The sequence below is a fragment of the Suricata suricatta genome, chromosome 1 (genome assembly GCF_006229205.1).
Source record: "Suricata suricatta isolate VVHF042 chromosome 1, meerkat_22Aug2017_6uvM2_HiC, whole genome shotgun sequence".
In the NCBI taxonomy this organism is placed as follows: Eukaryota; Metazoa; Chordata; class Mammalia; order Carnivora; family Herpestidae; genus Suricata; species Suricata suricatta.
The window spans coordinates 193,032,817-193,050,695 of record NC_043700.1 but is presented as its reverse complement, the minus strand read 5'-3'; the positions used below and the strand labels follow the sequence as shown (position 1 = coordinate 193,050,695).

General features: G+C 49.8%; 1 protein-coding gene across 1 annotated transcript in view; it reads right to left on the bottom strand.

Annotated features, from left to right (window-relative positions):
• POLN (DNA polymerase nu) overlaps positions 1-17,879 on the bottom strand; it is a 155,966-nt gene that overhangs the window by 11,930 nt on the left and 126,157 nt on the right. Inside the window, exons 21-22 of the mRNA XM_029952606.1 lie at positions 7,409-7,491; positions 861-992 (exon numbers count right to left, since the gene is read on the bottom strand). Coding sequence (XP_029808466.1) covers positions 861-992; positions 7,409-7,491 — 215 coding nt within the window. The remainder of the gene's footprint in view (positions 1-860; positions 993-7,408; positions 7,492-17,879) is intronic.

Sequence of the window (17,879 nt, the reverse complement as noted above, 5' to 3'; positions counted from 1 at the left end):
GAGCGCTGTGCCCGCTGCGCCGGCCGCCGCCTGCTTTCCGGCTGCTGGCCTGAGCGCTGTGCCCGCTGCGCCGGCCGCCGCCTGCTTTCCGGCTGCTGGCCTGAGCGCTGTGCCCGCTGCGCCGGCCGCCGCCTGCTTTCCGGCTGCTGGCCTGAACTTCCACTCCCGTGCTCGTCTCTCTCCTTCCTCTCTCTTCACGTCACGGTGCTGCTCTTTTCCAAATGCCTTGGGTTGAATACAACTCATTTATGTTCACAGATTTCTTTCATTCTTTGGAAAATATGCTTTTAAAGCATCCCTCACCTCTAAGTGGAATGCCCGCCTGGCCGTGCCCCAGAGGCTTTCACATGAGACACTTTCACGTCATGTATTTCTAAGATGCTTGTGATTTCCGTAGGGCTTCCTCTCTTCATTCTAAATGATTACGGGCTGGGACGCACTTCTGAGCAGGCAGATGGCCAGACGGCCACATATTTAGATAAGAGCTACCTTTGTGTTCCACGGCGGCCACACAACATGTTCTACTTGACATCCTATTAAATTTGTGACCAGCTTGTGAGATGTTGTAAACAGACCACACGCATGCGGCACACCACAAGAAGGCGTGTTCTCCACTTTCAGGTACAGAACTTTATCTCTATCCGTCCATCTGTATTTTCTGACTCAAGACTGCCTCAAGCACATCCTGGCCCTGGACCCTTGTCCCACAGAGCCTTGGGGCCCCATTTTCCAGCAGGGGCTGGGCGCCCACCCAGTGCCTGTCTACCCGCCACCCCCAAGTGAGCAGGGCCGGGGGCAGCGGGGGCTGCAGGCGAGGGGTAGGGTGGGGCCCACGAGGGCTCCAGCGGTGACTGGCTCACCTGTCCGGTGACACTGGGCAACAGTTATTTGGGCAAAGTCCTTGATTTTCTTGTACTTCTGCAAAAACCTCTCCAAAAACTGGGCAGCTTCCGGCACAGTGATTCCAAGGCACGAGGCAAGCCGCTCCTTCCCTGCCAGACAGAAACGCTCAGGATCAGAGGTGAGCCCGACTCACACCAGCGGGGTCAGGGCGCCCAGGATGCAAGGTGGCGGCCACTGCACACAGGCGAGCCTGCAGAAGGGCCCCTGGAAGACTCTGGGTCCAGGGCCAGCTGGTCCCGCTCAGCTCTTTCTGGGGGGTCAGGGTGGGGCTGGGTGCTGCTCGGCCCAGACCGGTGTCTGTTACACATTTACTCCCTCGGCAGTATCGACTGAGCACCCGGGCAGGTGCTGCCGGCAGAGCCGTGAACACAGCAGATGCGCTCGGCCTGTCCAGAGGGAGACCTGACTCCACACCCAGGGGACACTGGGGAGGGGCACAGGGGAAAAGACGAAGGGAAATTGCCAGATTATGCGAAGATGGTGCTTAGGGACTCTCGTCCTCGACGTTTTCATTCTGAGGTCAGCACTTCTGGCCCAGACCAGTGTTCGGTTCCGCGGGGTGCAGGTGTTCTTGACCTCTGGTCAGGGCGGTACCGTGAGGCCCAGCACAGCTGGCTGGGAGCTGATGCCGGGGCCACACACGCCTGGGTCTCAGGCCAGCTCTGTCGCCACGGGAGGCGCTGTGTGGCCTTGGGGAGGTTATCAGACCTGCAGCCAACGCTGTTTCTTCACCTTGACTCAAGAACACTAGTCTTTACCGCAGGGGGCGTGAAGGGGACCCCGGAACCAAGGCAGGTAAAGCTCTAGGCAGGGCCTGACTCCTACTTGATTTTCAGGATGGAGTCATTTTCTCCCAGTTTCCTCCAGAAAAGACTGATAATTTAAATTTATTTTTTATTTTTTAATGTTTTTAATTTATTTTTGATAGAGAGACAGCACGAGCAGGGGAGGGTCAGAGAGAGAGGGAGACACAGAATCTGAAGCAAGCTCCAGGCTCTGAGCTGCCTGTCAGCCCAGAGCCTGACACGGGCCTCGAACCCACAAACCTTGAGATCATGACCTGAGCCGAAGCCAGATGCTTAACTGACTGAGCCACCCAGGCGCCCCACGAATGATAATTTAAACAGTGAATGAGGAGCACAGGAGGATAGGTTGGGGGCCCTGCTGGACATCAGGGTCATGGGCAAAGCCCTGAGCTCTGAGGGGCTGCATCGTTGGAGGGACTCCTTGAGGGTCCAACAGGAGCGGGCTTGCTGTCTTCAGCACTGGGTCCATTCTGGGACCACACTAGAGGGTGCCCCAAGGGGCCTTCAAGACCACCCATCCCAGAAACCACGGCCCAAGGGTGGAGGCATGGAGCCTCTGGGGACTGGGGGAGGAGGCCTGACAGATCCAGTCCTCTCTTTAGCCAGGGTGTGCCCAGCCACAGGCCGACGCTTTCCGTGGTCTGGACAGAAAGTGCTCACATCTTGGAAATTTGAAGGGGAGATGTTTGCTTCCACTGCTCAGCAAGGGAGAGTGGGAAAGGCTGCGGTGCCCTGGGCTCCCCAGACCCTCCCAGCAGAGAGACCTCACAGAGCCCTTAGGCCTTCCTCTCACCAAGCTTGCCTGATGCCATGTCGATGGAAATGAAAAAATTCCAATTTCCCTTTTAAGGCTTAATTAACACCAAATGATAGCTTCATAAATATATTATACTGAAATAATCCATCTCTAATTCTTTCTATGCATTCTAATCACTGGCCCTCGGCTATGGCATCTAGTGGAAAATTCCACTGGCTTTCAGAAAGGAAGTAGGTGGCAATTAGACACCTCAGGCAGGTCTGGGGGGGACCCTGAGTCTTCCCAGCTAAGTCCTTTCTCTTGTGTAATCTGCTGTTAAGCCTAGTCAGTGAATTTATTTCTAATATTGGAGTTTTCAGAAAAATTCTCAGTTTTAGAATTTCCATTTGGTCTTTTTATCTCCTGAGATTTCCTATTGTTTCATTCATTATGAGCATGTTTTCCTTTACATCCTTCAGCATAGTTATAATAGTGGCTTTAAAATCCCTGTCTGCTAATTCCAGCATCTGGGTCATCTCAGGATTTGCGTCCATGATGCCCTTTTGAGTGTGGATGGAGTTATCCTATTTCTTCATAGGTTTATTAATTTTGGATTATATCCTGGTTATCATGAGTATAATGTTTTAGACACTCTGGATTCTATTATGTTTTTTCAGGAGTATTGATTTTCTTTTTCTTTTTCTTTTTCATTTGAGAGAGAGAAAGAAAGGAAGCATGAGTTGGGGAGAGGGGCAGAGGGAGAGAGAAAGAATCTTAAGCAGGCTGCATGCTCAGCATGGAGACTGATGCAGGGTTCGATCCCATGACCCTGGGGTCGTGACCTGAGCCAAAATCAAGAGTCAGATGCTCAACTGACTCAGCCACGCAGGGATTCCAGTGATTTTCTTTTCCTTCCTTCCATCCTTCCTTTCTCCCTCCCTTCCTCCCTCCCTCCCTCCCTTCCTTCCAGAGGCAGTTAATTTGGCTAAAGTCAAATTTCAGACTTTGTGCCTGGGCAGTGGGGAGCAGCTGGAACCTCAGATCAGTCCTTTTAGCCTCAGCTGGCCCGTCAGAAGTTTGCCCCTTCTGATGCATAGTTAGGGGGCCGCCAGTGGTTTAGGCAGAGTTCATATCCAGAATTTAGTGTTCTCCTTTGGCTCTCTTTTTCTTTTTTCTCTCACTTTCCAGAATCCTTGGTTGCTTCAAACTCTGTCCTGTGTTTCCTCAAGCAAGGAAGACTGCGTTTCTGTTGGAGTTCAAGCCAAGCACCCGTGACACCGAGGCCTGTCTTCAGGCGAAGAGCTTCGAAGGGGGAACTCCCCCTAACATTCCACCCAAAGGTCATGTTTCAGTACCTTTAGGTAGTTGTTTATTATATTTTCCTCATAACATATATATGACAGAGGTTGGCCAGTGCCCCTGTACGTGAAGAAAGCCTATACACAGGAGGAGCCAATAATGCAGGACCTGCACAGGGAGAAGACGCGGGGCCGTGGATGGAGATAGAGGGTCCAGGCAGTTCTCTGGTTCCTGCTCCCGTGCCCTCCCAGTGGCCCCGTCACCCTCCAAGGCCCGCAGGCAGGACGGCCCTGGACTCCGTGAGGGCTCGTGATCCACGCTTCATGTAGACCAGCCCCTTTCACACACCCGTCCTCCATGCCTCGGTTCACTTGATCAGGTTTCTGCTGTGTGAGCTGTGACCGCACGCAGGCCTGTCCCCTAGAGCAAGGGCCCCCTTGACCGGGCACGGGCCACTCCCATCTCTGAAATCCCACAGGAACGCACAACTTGACTTTTGCCACAGATGGCTAACGACCTCGTGTGAGCTACATCGCTAGCTTTAGGAGGGTGACTGCTCCCTCGTCTCCCAGGGCTCTTTCACCCCCTCACATATTTGCCAAAAGCTCCTCGCTCTTGTCTGCAGCGGGGAGACACGGCGCGCCTCCAGGGGTGCCGGCTGCTCTGCCTGGAGCAGACCCGACCGACCCGCAGCCTCCCGAACTCTGCGCTGGCGGCCTGCTCCGACGCCCCTGGCCCTACTAGGCCCCAGACCCTCAGTGCCGTCCTCACGGCCTGCTTGTGTGTCTCCTGTGACAGCGGTCGGCCCACGGGAGCAGGCACCGCACCTGCCCCTAAGTGCCCCGGGGCCCAGTTGGAGCCTGGTGTGCAGCACAGCCAGGGGGCCTGCTAACCACGTGTGCCTGAGTGGAGGCAAACCTGAGTGCCGAGCCCTCGGAGAATCAAGGGGTAAACGGACTCTCGGAGCAGTGGCAGCTCCAGGCAGGCCCAGAGGAGCCGGGAGGGGCTTCCTGGAGGCAGCAGGGCCCGATGGCTCAGAGGGGCCGTCAGCAGAACCGCACTGGGTGCACCATTAGTCGGCGGTGGTCAGGTCTCAGAGGAGCCCGCGGGTCAGCTCTTCGGCCAGGTCCCCGGGGGACAGCTGCTCTGTGGTCACCCCCAGTTCGGGCAGGGGCAGTGCCCCTGCAGGGTCTGAGGGCCGTGTGGGGACCAGGCCACCCCACCTACCGGCTGCAAGCCTGCAGCGACCTGGCGTCCCTCCTGGGCACCTTCTCTGCTCACGTAACACCCCTGCTCCTCCTCGACTGTCACCGTGGTCCTCACGCCGGTCACGCCGACTCAGGTGGCGCCTCTGTCCTGTGCCCCCGGCCCAGAGGGCAGCAGTTTCCAGACCCTCAGCGCCACCTTTGTGCAAAACCCGTCATTGCCTCCCGTTGGAAGGCCCCGTGCTGCATTTCGGGCCCCGATAGTCTCGCCCGCCAGGACGCTGGCTGTGCACACAGCACAGCGCAGCCGTGCAGACGCCAGCAGATGCACCAGGGTCTCCGTCAAGCTGGCTGGTGACAGCGGGAACGGCGGGAGTGGAGGCTTGGGGTGGGAGCCTTGTCACCATCAGGGCTAAAAGCAGCCAAATTACTCTTTTCACCAACATCACAGCTAATGACTCACCACTTATTTACAAAGTGGATGGAGCTCTTTTCCTCTCCAGCAAAAAACGAGGTGAATATTCCAGAAGGTGCCGGAGTGAAGACGGACTCTGAGTGCATCCTGCCATGTGCATGAGGCCGTGCTGGGTGCTGGTCACGCTCACGCCCGCCCACTCCCAGCGGCCCCCTCACCGCACAGAGCTGCCAGGCCCTTGGCGCGCGCTGGGCCACACTGGACGGCGGGTCCCCCGCGCGGTGGCAGGCACTGAGGGGGAGGCGGCTGGTGCCAGGCACCGTCCAACAAGCCCGCCTCCTTGCTGACTGGGAGGCGCCTGGGGCACAGAGAGGCGGAGGGCCTTGGGGAAGCTCACAGAGCCAGGAGGGGACGGGGTCGGGAGTCCAGCTTGGGCTGCCTGTCAGGAAAGTGGAGCCGAAACTAACGGCGTGTCTGCGGCCTGTGATTCTGGAGCAAGAGGCGAGGCACCAAGACCTCATGTCATTTGGTGGAAGGCTGCCTCGTCCGCCCCCGCCCTGGACATGACCTAGGCCTCCCAGGAGCTCAGCGCAGGGAGGCCGCGAGGGGGAGACGTGCGGAGCGGGTCGGCGTCGTCCCCCGGTCCCCCAGGGACTTCAGTTCTCTGAAGCAAAGTTTCTTAGCCTGTTTCCCCAAAACTGGGTACATGAAATGCCTTCACGAGTAAGGTCAGAAGACGACCCAGCTCGTTGATTTGTTCACTATGTGTCATGAGCCTGGTTGTGGGCAGGGCTGCCCAGCCCGTGTCACAGGGCTCCCCGGGCTGGGAGAGCTGGCCGTGGGGCGCCTGCTGGGGGCCGCGAGTTCGGAAAGGGGTGCAGGCCTCCATGGTCCTGCCTGCTGACCCTTCACACCCTCGTGTGACCCCTGCCCTGCAGCGCGGGCGGACCTGCCCCAGCTAAGCAGGCACAGTGGGGGTCACAGGGCACGTGACCTGATCACGTGTGTCCAGTGTTCACCCTGCTGGGTCTCAAGAATGAAGCCACCGTGCTGTAGGGCGGGACCCACATGGCAGGAGCTGAGGGCTGCTGACGGGCTCCCCGGTGCAGCTCGGGGGGCCACTGTCCCAGAGCCCCACAAACACTGAGTGGCCATGAATGTGTCACCCAGGGAAAGATCGCTGCTCCAGTGGCCAAGGGCAGCTGTGAAGGGGACCTCGGAGCGAAGGAGGCGGTGTGAGGGTGAGTTCTGCGGACCTGCGGGCCCAGCAGATGAGGTGCGTGCAGAGCCCGGGCTGGCCTGCGTGGGGCGCGTCCCAGACCCATCGCAGGCAAGTCAGTAACGTCCTGGAGCCATGGTCACACTGCACAAGAATGAGATGGCTCTCATACGTGACTGACCACACGTCTGCCCGATGTGCTCGCACTGGAAGCTTGCGCCATTTTGCTGCCGTTCCTTGAATGAACAAAGGGTCCCCATGGCAGGGAGATGATTTCTCCCCTTGAGTCTGCAGGAGCCCCTCTCCCTTGCTCTCTGAGGGGACGTCAGGCCCCGCTGGGTCGGCATGACGTGGACGGAGAAAAGACTTGAGCAGAACTTGATAAGCCCGTGTCAGGGAGTCGTGGGGGGCGGGGAGCAGAGGCCTGCTCGCCGTGGGTCCTGGGGCCGGCCCAGCAGCGGCGGGGCTGGGGGCGAAGGGCAGGGTTTGGGCGAAGTCTCCTTGAGCACCTCAGAGCATGGCCGTGTGACGCAGGGCTGGGGCCGCGTGGTCCGGGCTTGGGCCCTGCAGCATCCCTCCCAGCCGGGCACCTTCTGTCACTCTCCTGCGCCTCCGTCCTCTCCAGTGGCGTGACGCCGAGGGGGACAAGGGCTGCCAGTGGTCTGACTGGCACGTGGTGCATCAGGAAATGTCATCAGTGTTTGTAAATGACACTCAGGAACTCAGAAAAATGAGCTGCAGGGGCCAAGAGTGGCCCCTCTGGGGCACAGCCACGCTTCAACACGGGTACGCGACAAGAGCCACCTCGCCTGGCCCGCAGCCTACCTGCTCCGTAGACCACCGAGTACACCACCTTCTTGGTCTGCTCTCTGTCTGCGCGCGTCACCCGTTCAGCGGGAACGTCCTTCCTGCGGGGAACACGGCACACGGTCGGGCACCTGCAGGGGCGGGCGCGGGCGAGGCCGAGAGCCGCCCGCTGCCGCAGCTCCTTCTCTGGAGGCTCCTGACCATTTCCAGCCCGTCTACCGTCTACCAGCGGGGCAGACGCTCCGCACCTGCACGGCTGCCTCAGCACGGCTTCTGCAGCAGGTGCCGGTGGCCCCCTCCCCGGGGCCTCGCGCCGACACCAGGGAGCGGCTTCCCCGAAGGGGTACCGTCCCGCTTGAGGAAAGCCTGCTCCCCGGGGCCGGGGACCTCCGCCTGGCCTCCTGTGGGCGCAGGGGCCGGGCGCAAGGCATCCCCAGGCTGCAGCTCTCGCACGGGGTCAGCTCCCCCTCTGCCTGGCGTGTGAGCCTCGGGAGTGGCCCGGGGGCTGGGGGAGCTGGCCACTCCTCCTCCTCCTCCTCCTCCTCCTCCTCGCTGTGCCTCCGGAGCCCGGCCATGTGCCTCATGTGCACCAAGTGGCCCTGACAGAGTGGCCACTTCGATTCAGGAGGAGAGAAACAGACATGCAGAGAGCAGTGGGGACGGAACCCGGCCCTGTCTCTGCCAGGCTGGGCTCCGGGGGTCTGCTCAGGTCCCTTCCGAGCCCGCGCGCTGCCCCAGGCATGCGTGTGGTTTCTAAACTTCCTGGTGCGCATGGGGGCCTTGCGTGCCCTGATTTCCCGAAGAATGTCTCCCCGGCTGCTCCTCCCAAGCCCTCAGTGCTCCCTGCTCTGCCCGGCCAGTCCCCTGTGCTCCAAGCAGTGGCAGGGAGTTTACCCTCCAGCAATGCCCCCCACCTGTCTGCCCCAGGTGCCTGTGGTCAGTCCCTCGGCACGTGCTTGAGTTTCTGATGTTTCTGTCAGGGGACAGGCCCTTGGAGACGCCTGCTCTTCCCCGTGCACTGGCGACCCGGAGTGCACCAGTCTTTACCACGTGATTCCCAAGTGGCAATGCGTTCTCTGTGCTTTTTCTGCTGTTAAGATATTTTGCCTACTTGTTTCTCTCACCCTTGAATTTGGTATTATTAGCAGCTGTATTTGGATAAGAAGCAAAAAGCCAACATGTGTTCATGCTCAGAACAAATATGTGTCACCTCCTATGTCACCATCCCCCCCCACCCCCCGCTTTATTTTGGAAATCCCACAGGTGCTCCAAGTCTGCTCAGCGAAGATGCTGCTGAAAACCTGGCTGGACTGGCTCTCCCTGTGTCCTGCCCGGGGCACTGCGGCCAGGGCTCTGGAGGGAGGGAGGGAGGGATGGCACGCACTGCAGAGCAGGGCGTCTGCCTGCGTGCAGCCACGCCTGCAGGTGACCGGCGCTGGCCAGAGTCAGAGGGTTGTCTGATGAAGCACCATGAAACTCTCAGAGCCTGCCTCTTCCCAACGTGTGACAAGACCCGAGCAGTGTAGCCAGTAAGTAGATATTGTGGACATATATCAAAGCCGTGCTCTGATCCTACAGAATATACTCTCTTCTTGAGCACAAACAGCATATTCACAGTAACCCATCATATGTTAGGACACACAGAAAACACCAAAAGGTTGTGCAAAGTAAAAATATTAAAATAACATTCAGATTACAGTGCAAGAAAACTAAAATTATAACCCAAACTAAAACAAACAAAGAAGTCAAAAACACAAACTCCATCTTCCTAGAAACAAAACAAAAAACACTCCTTTCAGACAACTTTTGGGTGAAGAAAAATACAAACAGAAATTACATTAACTTGTGATGAAAACACTCTATGTCAGGCCCAGGGGATTACACTTAACTCGGTGAGGAAATGTCCTAACTTGAAACATATATGTTAGTAACTGGGCGAGTAAAAGTATAGTTGGCCCCTGGAGCAACCCGGGGTTAGCGGGCCGACCCCCCGCCCAGCTGAAAGCCCACAGAGAACTCCTGACTCCCCTCACACTTACCTGATAGCCTCCCGCTGACAGGAAGCCTTACTGATGGCCTGAAGAGTCAGTGAACACATATCCTGCGCCTGTCTTTATCATGTAAGGTATTCTCAGAACAGAGGAAGCCAGGGAAAAGAAAGTGTGATGAGGAGAATCATCAGGAAGAGAAAACACATCTCCAGTCCTATCCTGTCGCAAACAATACACCCGTGCAGCTCAAACCTGCCCATGAATGAGGTTTTCAACTCAACAGACAAGAAAAAGAACAACAAAGCAAATCAAAAGAGCACACAGGACAGAAACTACAAAGCTAGAATAAAGACAGAAACAGAAATTAATGCAGTAGAAAACAGTAAAACACGAGATCAGATTAATAAACAAAAATCCTGGTTCCTGTGAAAAACAAGATGGGCAAACCATTAGCTGGCTTAATCAAAAGAGCACAAGCACAGATACACAAGGTAAGAAACGATGGAAAGTACAGACATGCGAGAAGTTAAAAACCTCTTATTCTGCAGAACTCTATGCAGACAAATGTAAAAGTGTAGGTGGCACAGACATTTCTGAAGAGAGCACAATTGTAAAAATTGGGCCCAGCAGAGACGAACAGGAGACAGACCACAGAAGAACATCTAAAGCCGAAACAGAGAAAATGACGCAGGCGCTCCCCCACCAAACCGGCTGGCCTGGCTGGGAGGATTCTATCGAACGTCAGAGACCAGGCAGCCCCCACGCTGCGTAAACGGCTTCAGAACATAGAAAATGAATACAAACATATTTTATTAGTGTAAATGATACTAAAACATGATAGAGAGTATAATAAAGGAAAATCACAGACCCTATCCCCTATGAATATTGACTAAGGTAATAATCCTAAGTAGAATACTGGCAAACGGAGCCCAACGCTACACTAAGAAACTAGTACCCATGGCCAAGCAGATGTCACACCAGGAAAGCAGAGTTGGTCCAGTGTTAGGATATCTGTTAACAGAATCCACCACATTAATGGGACTAAGGAGAAAATCACATGGTTGTCTATACAGTTGTTGAAAAAATCCTATGACAAAATTCAACACGTACTCCTAATAAAAACCCTTGAGAAAATAGAAGTAGCTGGATACTTGCTTAAAATTGTGAAACACACACCACAGTGCCAGAGCTGGCGTCTTACTAGTGGGGAAACACAGAGGCATTCTTACCAAGGCCAGAAGCAAGGCAAAGGTGCTCACTATTGCCAATACTATTTAACATTGTTCTGGAAGTATTAGCCAAATGATCAGAGACGTAAGAATTGGAAAATTTTAAGAAAACTATCTCTAGTTGCAGATGACAAGGTAGTACTCTGGAAATCCCGATAAAACTAATGATAAAACTAATTCATAAAGTAGCAGGAAATAAAATCAGCATCGCAAGTCGATAGCCTCCATTTACTCGAACAGTCGCAGTAAGAAGATACAACGGAAGAGCAGACCTCATTTGTCCTTGACCGAGATGTTATCAAGCGGTCAGCTCTCCCCACACTGACCTGTGAACTTAATGTGATCTCAATAAAAATACCAGAAGCTTTTCCACGGAACGAGCCATGAGCTCCTGTGGGAAAGAGACGTTCATGTGGGAAATAAATGCACGGAAACCGGAGAGCTGGGGGCACGCAGCCACGCAGGCGCTGACACGGGCGGCAGGCCCTCTACTCCCAGCGGCGTGCTGCCGGCGCACAGAGGGACACAGCGCCGGGGGACGATGCAGAGCTCGGGCACAGACTGGATGGCCTGCAGAAATCCATGGGGCAAAGACGGGCCTCGTGGAACACAGTGCTGGGACAGCTGGAGAGCCGTTTGGGAAAGGCCCCAGAAAACATGGCAAGCTCCTTTAACCTGAATGTAGGGACTTAAGTCCAGAGGCGGTGAAAGGGAAGAGTGACAGAGCACCACCGCCAACAACCAAAACACCGCATCTTCTGCATGGCGTCAGACACCATAAGCAGAGCCAGCAGACAAATACAAACCAGGAGAAAATATCTGTAACGTGTATCAGAGATGAAGGGCTACCACCCCTAAGGTACAATGAACTTGTAAAAATGGAAGAAACAAAAGCAAAGTTTCTCACCAAGGAATAAAATGTCCAGGAGGCATAAGGCCAGTTTAGTCTGTGGACTCACCACCCCCAGTTCCGCAGCCCAGTGAGGTGGAGGTCCAGTTACTGCCGCTGTAGACTGCACTTGCCTCCCATCTTACATAAATAGAAGCATACGGCACACACTCTTTTGTGTCTGGCTTTCTTCACTTAGCTTAATGTATTTTTAAAAGTTTTATTATTGAAGTAGAGTTGACATACAATGATATAGTAGTTTCAGGTGCACAACACAGTGATTCGATAACTCTGTGCATCACTCAGTGTTGTCCACGGTGAGCGTGGTCACCATCCGTCACTGGACACGTTGTTGTGGTCTTATCGACTGTGGTCCTTGTGCTGGACCTTTCATCCTGTGACTCATTTACTTTATAACTGGAAGTTAGTACCTCTTAGTTCCTTTCATCTATTTCATGCATCCCCTCACCCACATCCCCTCTGGCAGCCACTAGTTTGTTTTCTATTTATGAGTCTGTTTCCAGTTTTTTGTTTATTCATTTGTTTTATTTTTTAGATTCCACATGTAAGTGAAATCATATGGTATTTGTCTTTCTCGGACTTACCTCACTCACCACCTAGACCTCCATCCATGTTGTCACAAATGACTAAATCTCCTTCTTTCATACTCCATTATATATATACCACATCATTATCCAGTCACCCATCGATAGGCGCGTAGGCTGTTTCCGTATCTTGGCTATCATAAATAGTGCTGCAATAAACATAGGAGCGCATATGTCTTTTCAAATTCTTCTTTTCCTTTTGCTTTGGTAAATAGCCAAGACTGGAGTAGCTGATCATGTCGTATTTCTGCTTTTTTGAGGAGTCTCCACACTGGTTTCCACAGCGGCTGCACCACCTTACATTCCCACCAGCAGTGCACGAGGGTTCCTTTCTCTCCACATCCTCTCCGACACACCTTATTTCTTGTCTTCATTTTAGCCATTCTGACAGGTGAGATGGTAGCTCACTGCGGCTCTGATGTACATTCTCTGATGACTGGGATGATGCACGTTTTTTCTGTGTCTGTTGGCCATCTGTGTGTCTTCTTCGGAAAAATGTCTATTCTAGTCCCCTCCCTATTTAAAAAATTGCATTATTATTGTTATTTTTTGGTGCTGAGTTGTATACGTTACTTTTAGATTTTGGGTAGTAACCCCTTTTCAGATAAATCGTTTGCAAATATTTTCTCCCATTCAGTAGGTTGCCTTTTAGTTTTGTTGATGGTTTCCTTTCCTGTGCAAAAGATGTTCATTTTGACACAGTCCCAATAGTTTATTTTTGCTTTTGTTTCCCTTGCCTCAGGAGACATCCATAAATAGATGGCTAAGGCTAATGTCCAAGAGATTATTGCTTGTGTTTTCTTATAGGAGTTTCATGGTTTCAGGTCTCATATTTAGGTCTTTAATCATTTTGAGTTTTTGTGTATAGTATGAGAAAATGGTCTAGTTTCATTCTTTTGCATGTATCTGTTTTCCCAACACCATTTGTTGAAGAGATTGTCTTTTTTCCCATTGGATATTCTTTCCTGATTTGTCATAGATTAATTGACACATAAGCGTGGGTTTTTTTCTGGGCTCTCTACTTTGTTCCTTTGATCGATGTGTTTATTTTTGTGCCAGTTAGCATAATATTTTTGAGACTTACATTGCTATGTGTAACCTTAGTTCTTTCCTTTCCATTGCTGACAGTGTTCCATTGTAAGGATATGATACAATTTGTAGATCATCTGTTGGTAGACATATAGTGTTTCTGGTTATGACTACTGTAAATAAAGCTAGTACGCACGTTGGCACACGTCCTGTTTTACACATGTTTTACAAGCGTCTGCTTCAATCTTTGGGGGGGAGGTGCTCGTCTTCCCATCATTGAGTTGTAAGAGTTTTGTACCCATTTGGACAGTCGTCTGTTGTCAGAGATGTGTATTGTGAGTGTTTTCTCCCAGTCTGTTGCTTGAGTTTTCATCATCTATTGGTATTACTCTAGAGCAGGAATTTTAAAGTTTGTGCAGTCCAATTTATCAAATTTTGAATTAAGTGGTTGGTATTTCTGGGGTCCTATGAAATCTCTGTCCCAAAGACGAAAGGATTTTCTCTTACATGTTCTTCCTAGGATGTTTATAATTTTAACTTTGATGTTTAGGTCTCTGATCCATTTTGAGTCAATCTGTGTGTATGGTGTGAGATATGGATCGAAGCTCATTTTTTCTCAGTGGACATCCAAATGCTCCCGCATCATTTAGGAAAACTATTCTTTACCCCACCAATTAGCACCTCTGTTAAAAGTGAAATCATCAGGGGCGCCTGGGGGGCTCAGTCGGTTAAGTGCCCGACTTCAGCTCAGGTCATGATCTCATGGTTTGTGGGTTTGAGCCCCGAGTCAGGCTCTGTGCTGACAGCTCAGAGCCTGGAGGCTGCTTCTGATTCTGTGTCTCCCTCTCTCTCTGACCCTCTACCACTCACATTCTCTGTGTCTCTATCTCAAAAATAAATAAATGTTAAAAAATTTTAAAGGTGAATTAATCATATATGTAAGGGTCTGTTTCTGGATTTTCTCCTGTTTTAATGATCTATGGATCTATACTTATACTAATAGCACACTGTTTTGATTACTGTAGTTTCATAGCAAGTTCTGAAATCAGGTAAAATTCTTCAAAATCCGTTTTTCCTTTTTGAAATATTTTTCATTATTTCCATACATATTTTATTTTTTACTTAAAAAAATTTTAATGTTTTTTATTTATTTTTGAGAGACAGAGAGAGACAGTTTGAGCAGGAGAGACACAGAATCCAAAGCAGGCTCCAGGCTCTGAGCTGTCAGCACAGAAACTGATGCAGGGCTTGAACCCACTAGCATGAGATCATGACCTAAGCCAAAAGTCAGACGCTTAACTGACTGAGCCACCCAGACCCCCAAGATCTCCTTTATTTCTTCTCAGCAATGCTTGTAGTTTTCAGTGTGCAGGTCATACACATATTTTATTAAATTTATTCCTGCGTATTTAATGCTTTTGGATGCTATTGTAATTGTATTGTTTTACTTAAAATTTTTTCAATTGTTTATTGCTATTATATGAAAATGCTACTGATTTTTTTAAATTTAAATTTTAGTTAGCCAACAGAGAAATACTGGTTTTAGGAGTAGAATTCAGTGATTCATCACATACACACCCAGTGCTCATCACAGCAACTGCCCTCCTTAGTACTCATCATGCATCCAGCCCACCCCCCACCCACCTCTCTGCATCAACCCTCAGTCTGTCTATCAGTAAGAGTTTCTTATGGTTTGCTTCCCTCTCTCCTCTCCCTCCCCTCCCCAAACGTTTATCTGTTTCATTTCTTAAATTCCACATGAGTGCAATCATACGGCCTTTGTCTTCCTCTGATTGACTTATCTTGCTTAGCATAACACATTCTAGCTCCATCCATGTCATTGCAAATAGCAAGATTTCATTATTTTTGATGGTTGAGTAGTATTCCATAGTATATATCTATGTCTATATACATATCCATATCTATGTCTATATTTATCTATACATCTCTATATATCTTCTTTATCCAGTCATCAGTTGGTGGACATTTGGGCTCCCTCCATAGTTTGGCTATTGTTGATATTGCTGCTATAAACCCTGGGGTGAATGTGCCCGTTCAAATCTGCATTTTTTTAATCCTTTGGATGAATACCTAACAGTGCAATTGCTGGATTGTAGTGTAGTTCTATTTTTAGTTTTTTGGGGAACCTCCATACTGTTCTCCAGAGTGACTGCCCCAGTTTGCATTCCCACCAACAGCGCAAGAGGGTTCTCCTTTTTTCGCATCCTCACCAACAACTGTTGTTTCTTCTGTTGTTAATTTTAGCTATTCTGATAGGTGTGAGGTGGTATTTCACCTTGGTTTTGATTTGTATTTCCCTGATGATGAGTGATGTTCAGCATCTTTTCATGTGTCTGTTAGCCATCTGGCAGTCTTCTTTGGAAAAGTGTCTATTCACGTCTTCTGCTCATTTATTGACTGGGTCATTTGTTGTTTTGGGTGTCAAGTTTGATAAGTTCTTTATAGACTTTTGAAGACTAACCCTTCATCAGATATGTCATTTGTAAATACCATCTCCCATTCTGTCAGTGCCTTTTAGTTTTGCTGATTGTTTCCTTCACTGTGCAGAAGATTCTTATCTTGAAGTCCCAATAGTTCATGTTTGCTTTTGTTTCCCTTGCTTTTGGTGACCTGTCTAGTAAGAAGTTGCTGCAGCTGAGGTCAGAGAGGTTGCTGCCCGTGCTCTCCTCCAGGACCGTGACGGTTTCCTGGCTCACATTGGGGTCTTTCGCCCACCTTGAAGCTATCTTTGTATATAGTGTAAGAGAGTGAGCCACTTTCATTCTTTGCATGCTGCCGTCCAGTTTTCCTGACACCATTTGTTGAAGAGACTGTCTTTTGTCCATTGGCTATTCTTTCCTGCTTTGGCAGAGATGAGTTGACCATGTAGTTGTGGGTCCAAATCTGGGTTTTCTATTCTGTTCCATTGATCTGTGTCTGCCTTTGTGCCAGCATCATGTTGTCGTGATGACCACAGCTCTGTAATACAGCTTGAAATCCAGAATCATGATGCCTCCAATTTTGTTTTCCGTTTTCAGGATTGCTTTTGCTATTCAGGGTCATTTGTGTTTCCAGAACAATTTTAGGATTATTTGTTCTGGCTCTGTGAAAAATGCTGGTGGTATTTTGAAAGGGGGTAAATGCCATTGATTTTTATACATTAACTTTGTTGCCTATGCCCTTCCTAAATATTTTCACTGGTTCTAATAGCATCTTTTGTAGATCAGTTAGGATATTCTGAGTATATGATGGTGCTGTCTGCCAGTAAATAGTTTACTTCTTTCTTTTCAAGCTGCATCCCCTTTATTTTTTTGTCTACGTCTGCTCTATTGCACTGGCTAGAACCTCCAGCACAATGTTGGATAGAAGTTGTGGGCATAGACATTCTTGCCTTGTTCCTATTCTTTGGAATAAGAGCTTAGTTTTTCATCACTAACTAAAATGTTAGCTATAGGTTTTTCATATGTGCCTTTAATCATGTTAAGGAAATCCCCTTTCTATGTCTGGCTTGCTAAACATTTTCTAATGAATAGCTCTTGAATTTTGTCAAACTCCTTTCTGCATCTATAATTACATGGGTTTTCTCCTTTATTCTCTCTCTTTTTTAATGTCTTTATTTTATTTTGAGAGAGAGATACAGAAAGTGAGTGGGAGAGGGGCAGAGAGAGCGGGGGGGGGGGGGAGACACAGAATCTGAAGCAGCTCCAGGCTCTGAGCTGTCAGCACAGAGCCCGACGCGGGGCTCAAACCCATAGTGAGATCATGACCTGAGCCAAAGTCGGCTGCTTAACCGACTGAGCCACCCAGACGCCCCTTCTTTATTCTCTTAATATGATTAATTACATTGATTAATTCCTGAGTGTTAATCTCACTGCATTTCTTGGATAAAGCCCAATTGGTCAAGGAGAATTGCCCTTTTTCTATATTGCTAGATTTGATTTGCTAATATTGTGAAGGGTTTTGGCATCTATGATCGTGAGGCATTTTGGTCAGCAGTTTTCTCTCTGTGCAATGTCTTTTTTTAGTATCAAGGTAATTCTGGCCTCAAAAAAAGACTTGAGAAATATTCACTCTTATCTTTTCTGAAAGTATATGTAAAGGATGACATTACTTTCTTAAACGTTTGGTAGATTTTACTAGTGAAGTCATATAGCATTGGGAAGATTTTTATTACAAATTCAACTTTTTAAATAGACAAAAAGCTTTGAAATTGTTTCATATTTTATCAGTTTTGGTAATTTGTATCTTTCAGGAAATTTCAGTTCTCAAATGTATGGAGATAAAGTTGATTACATTCCTCTATTATTCTTTTAATGTCTGCAGAGTTAATGTTGATGAGCCCTTTTTCATTCCTGATATTGCGGCTTTTTAAAAATTTTTTAATAAGACTCACTAGATACTTATCAGGTTTTTTAAAACAAATTTAAAAAATTATTTTGAGAAAGAGAGAGAGAAAGAGAACAAGTGGGGGAGGGGCAGACAGAGAAGGGGAGAGAGGGTCTGAAGTGGGTTCTAGATAGCACAGTGCCTGATGTGGGGCTTGAACTCACGAACTGTGAGAGTGTGAACTGAGCTGAAGTTGGACACTTAATCAACTGAGCCACGTAAGTACCCTGGGTCTATCAGTTTTATTTGTCTTTCCAAAAATCCTGCTTTCAGTTTCTTTGATTTTCTCTGTTTTTCTGTTTTCTATTACACTGGTTTCTGCCCTTACTATCTTTCTTCTACTTACTAAGGACTTAAGTT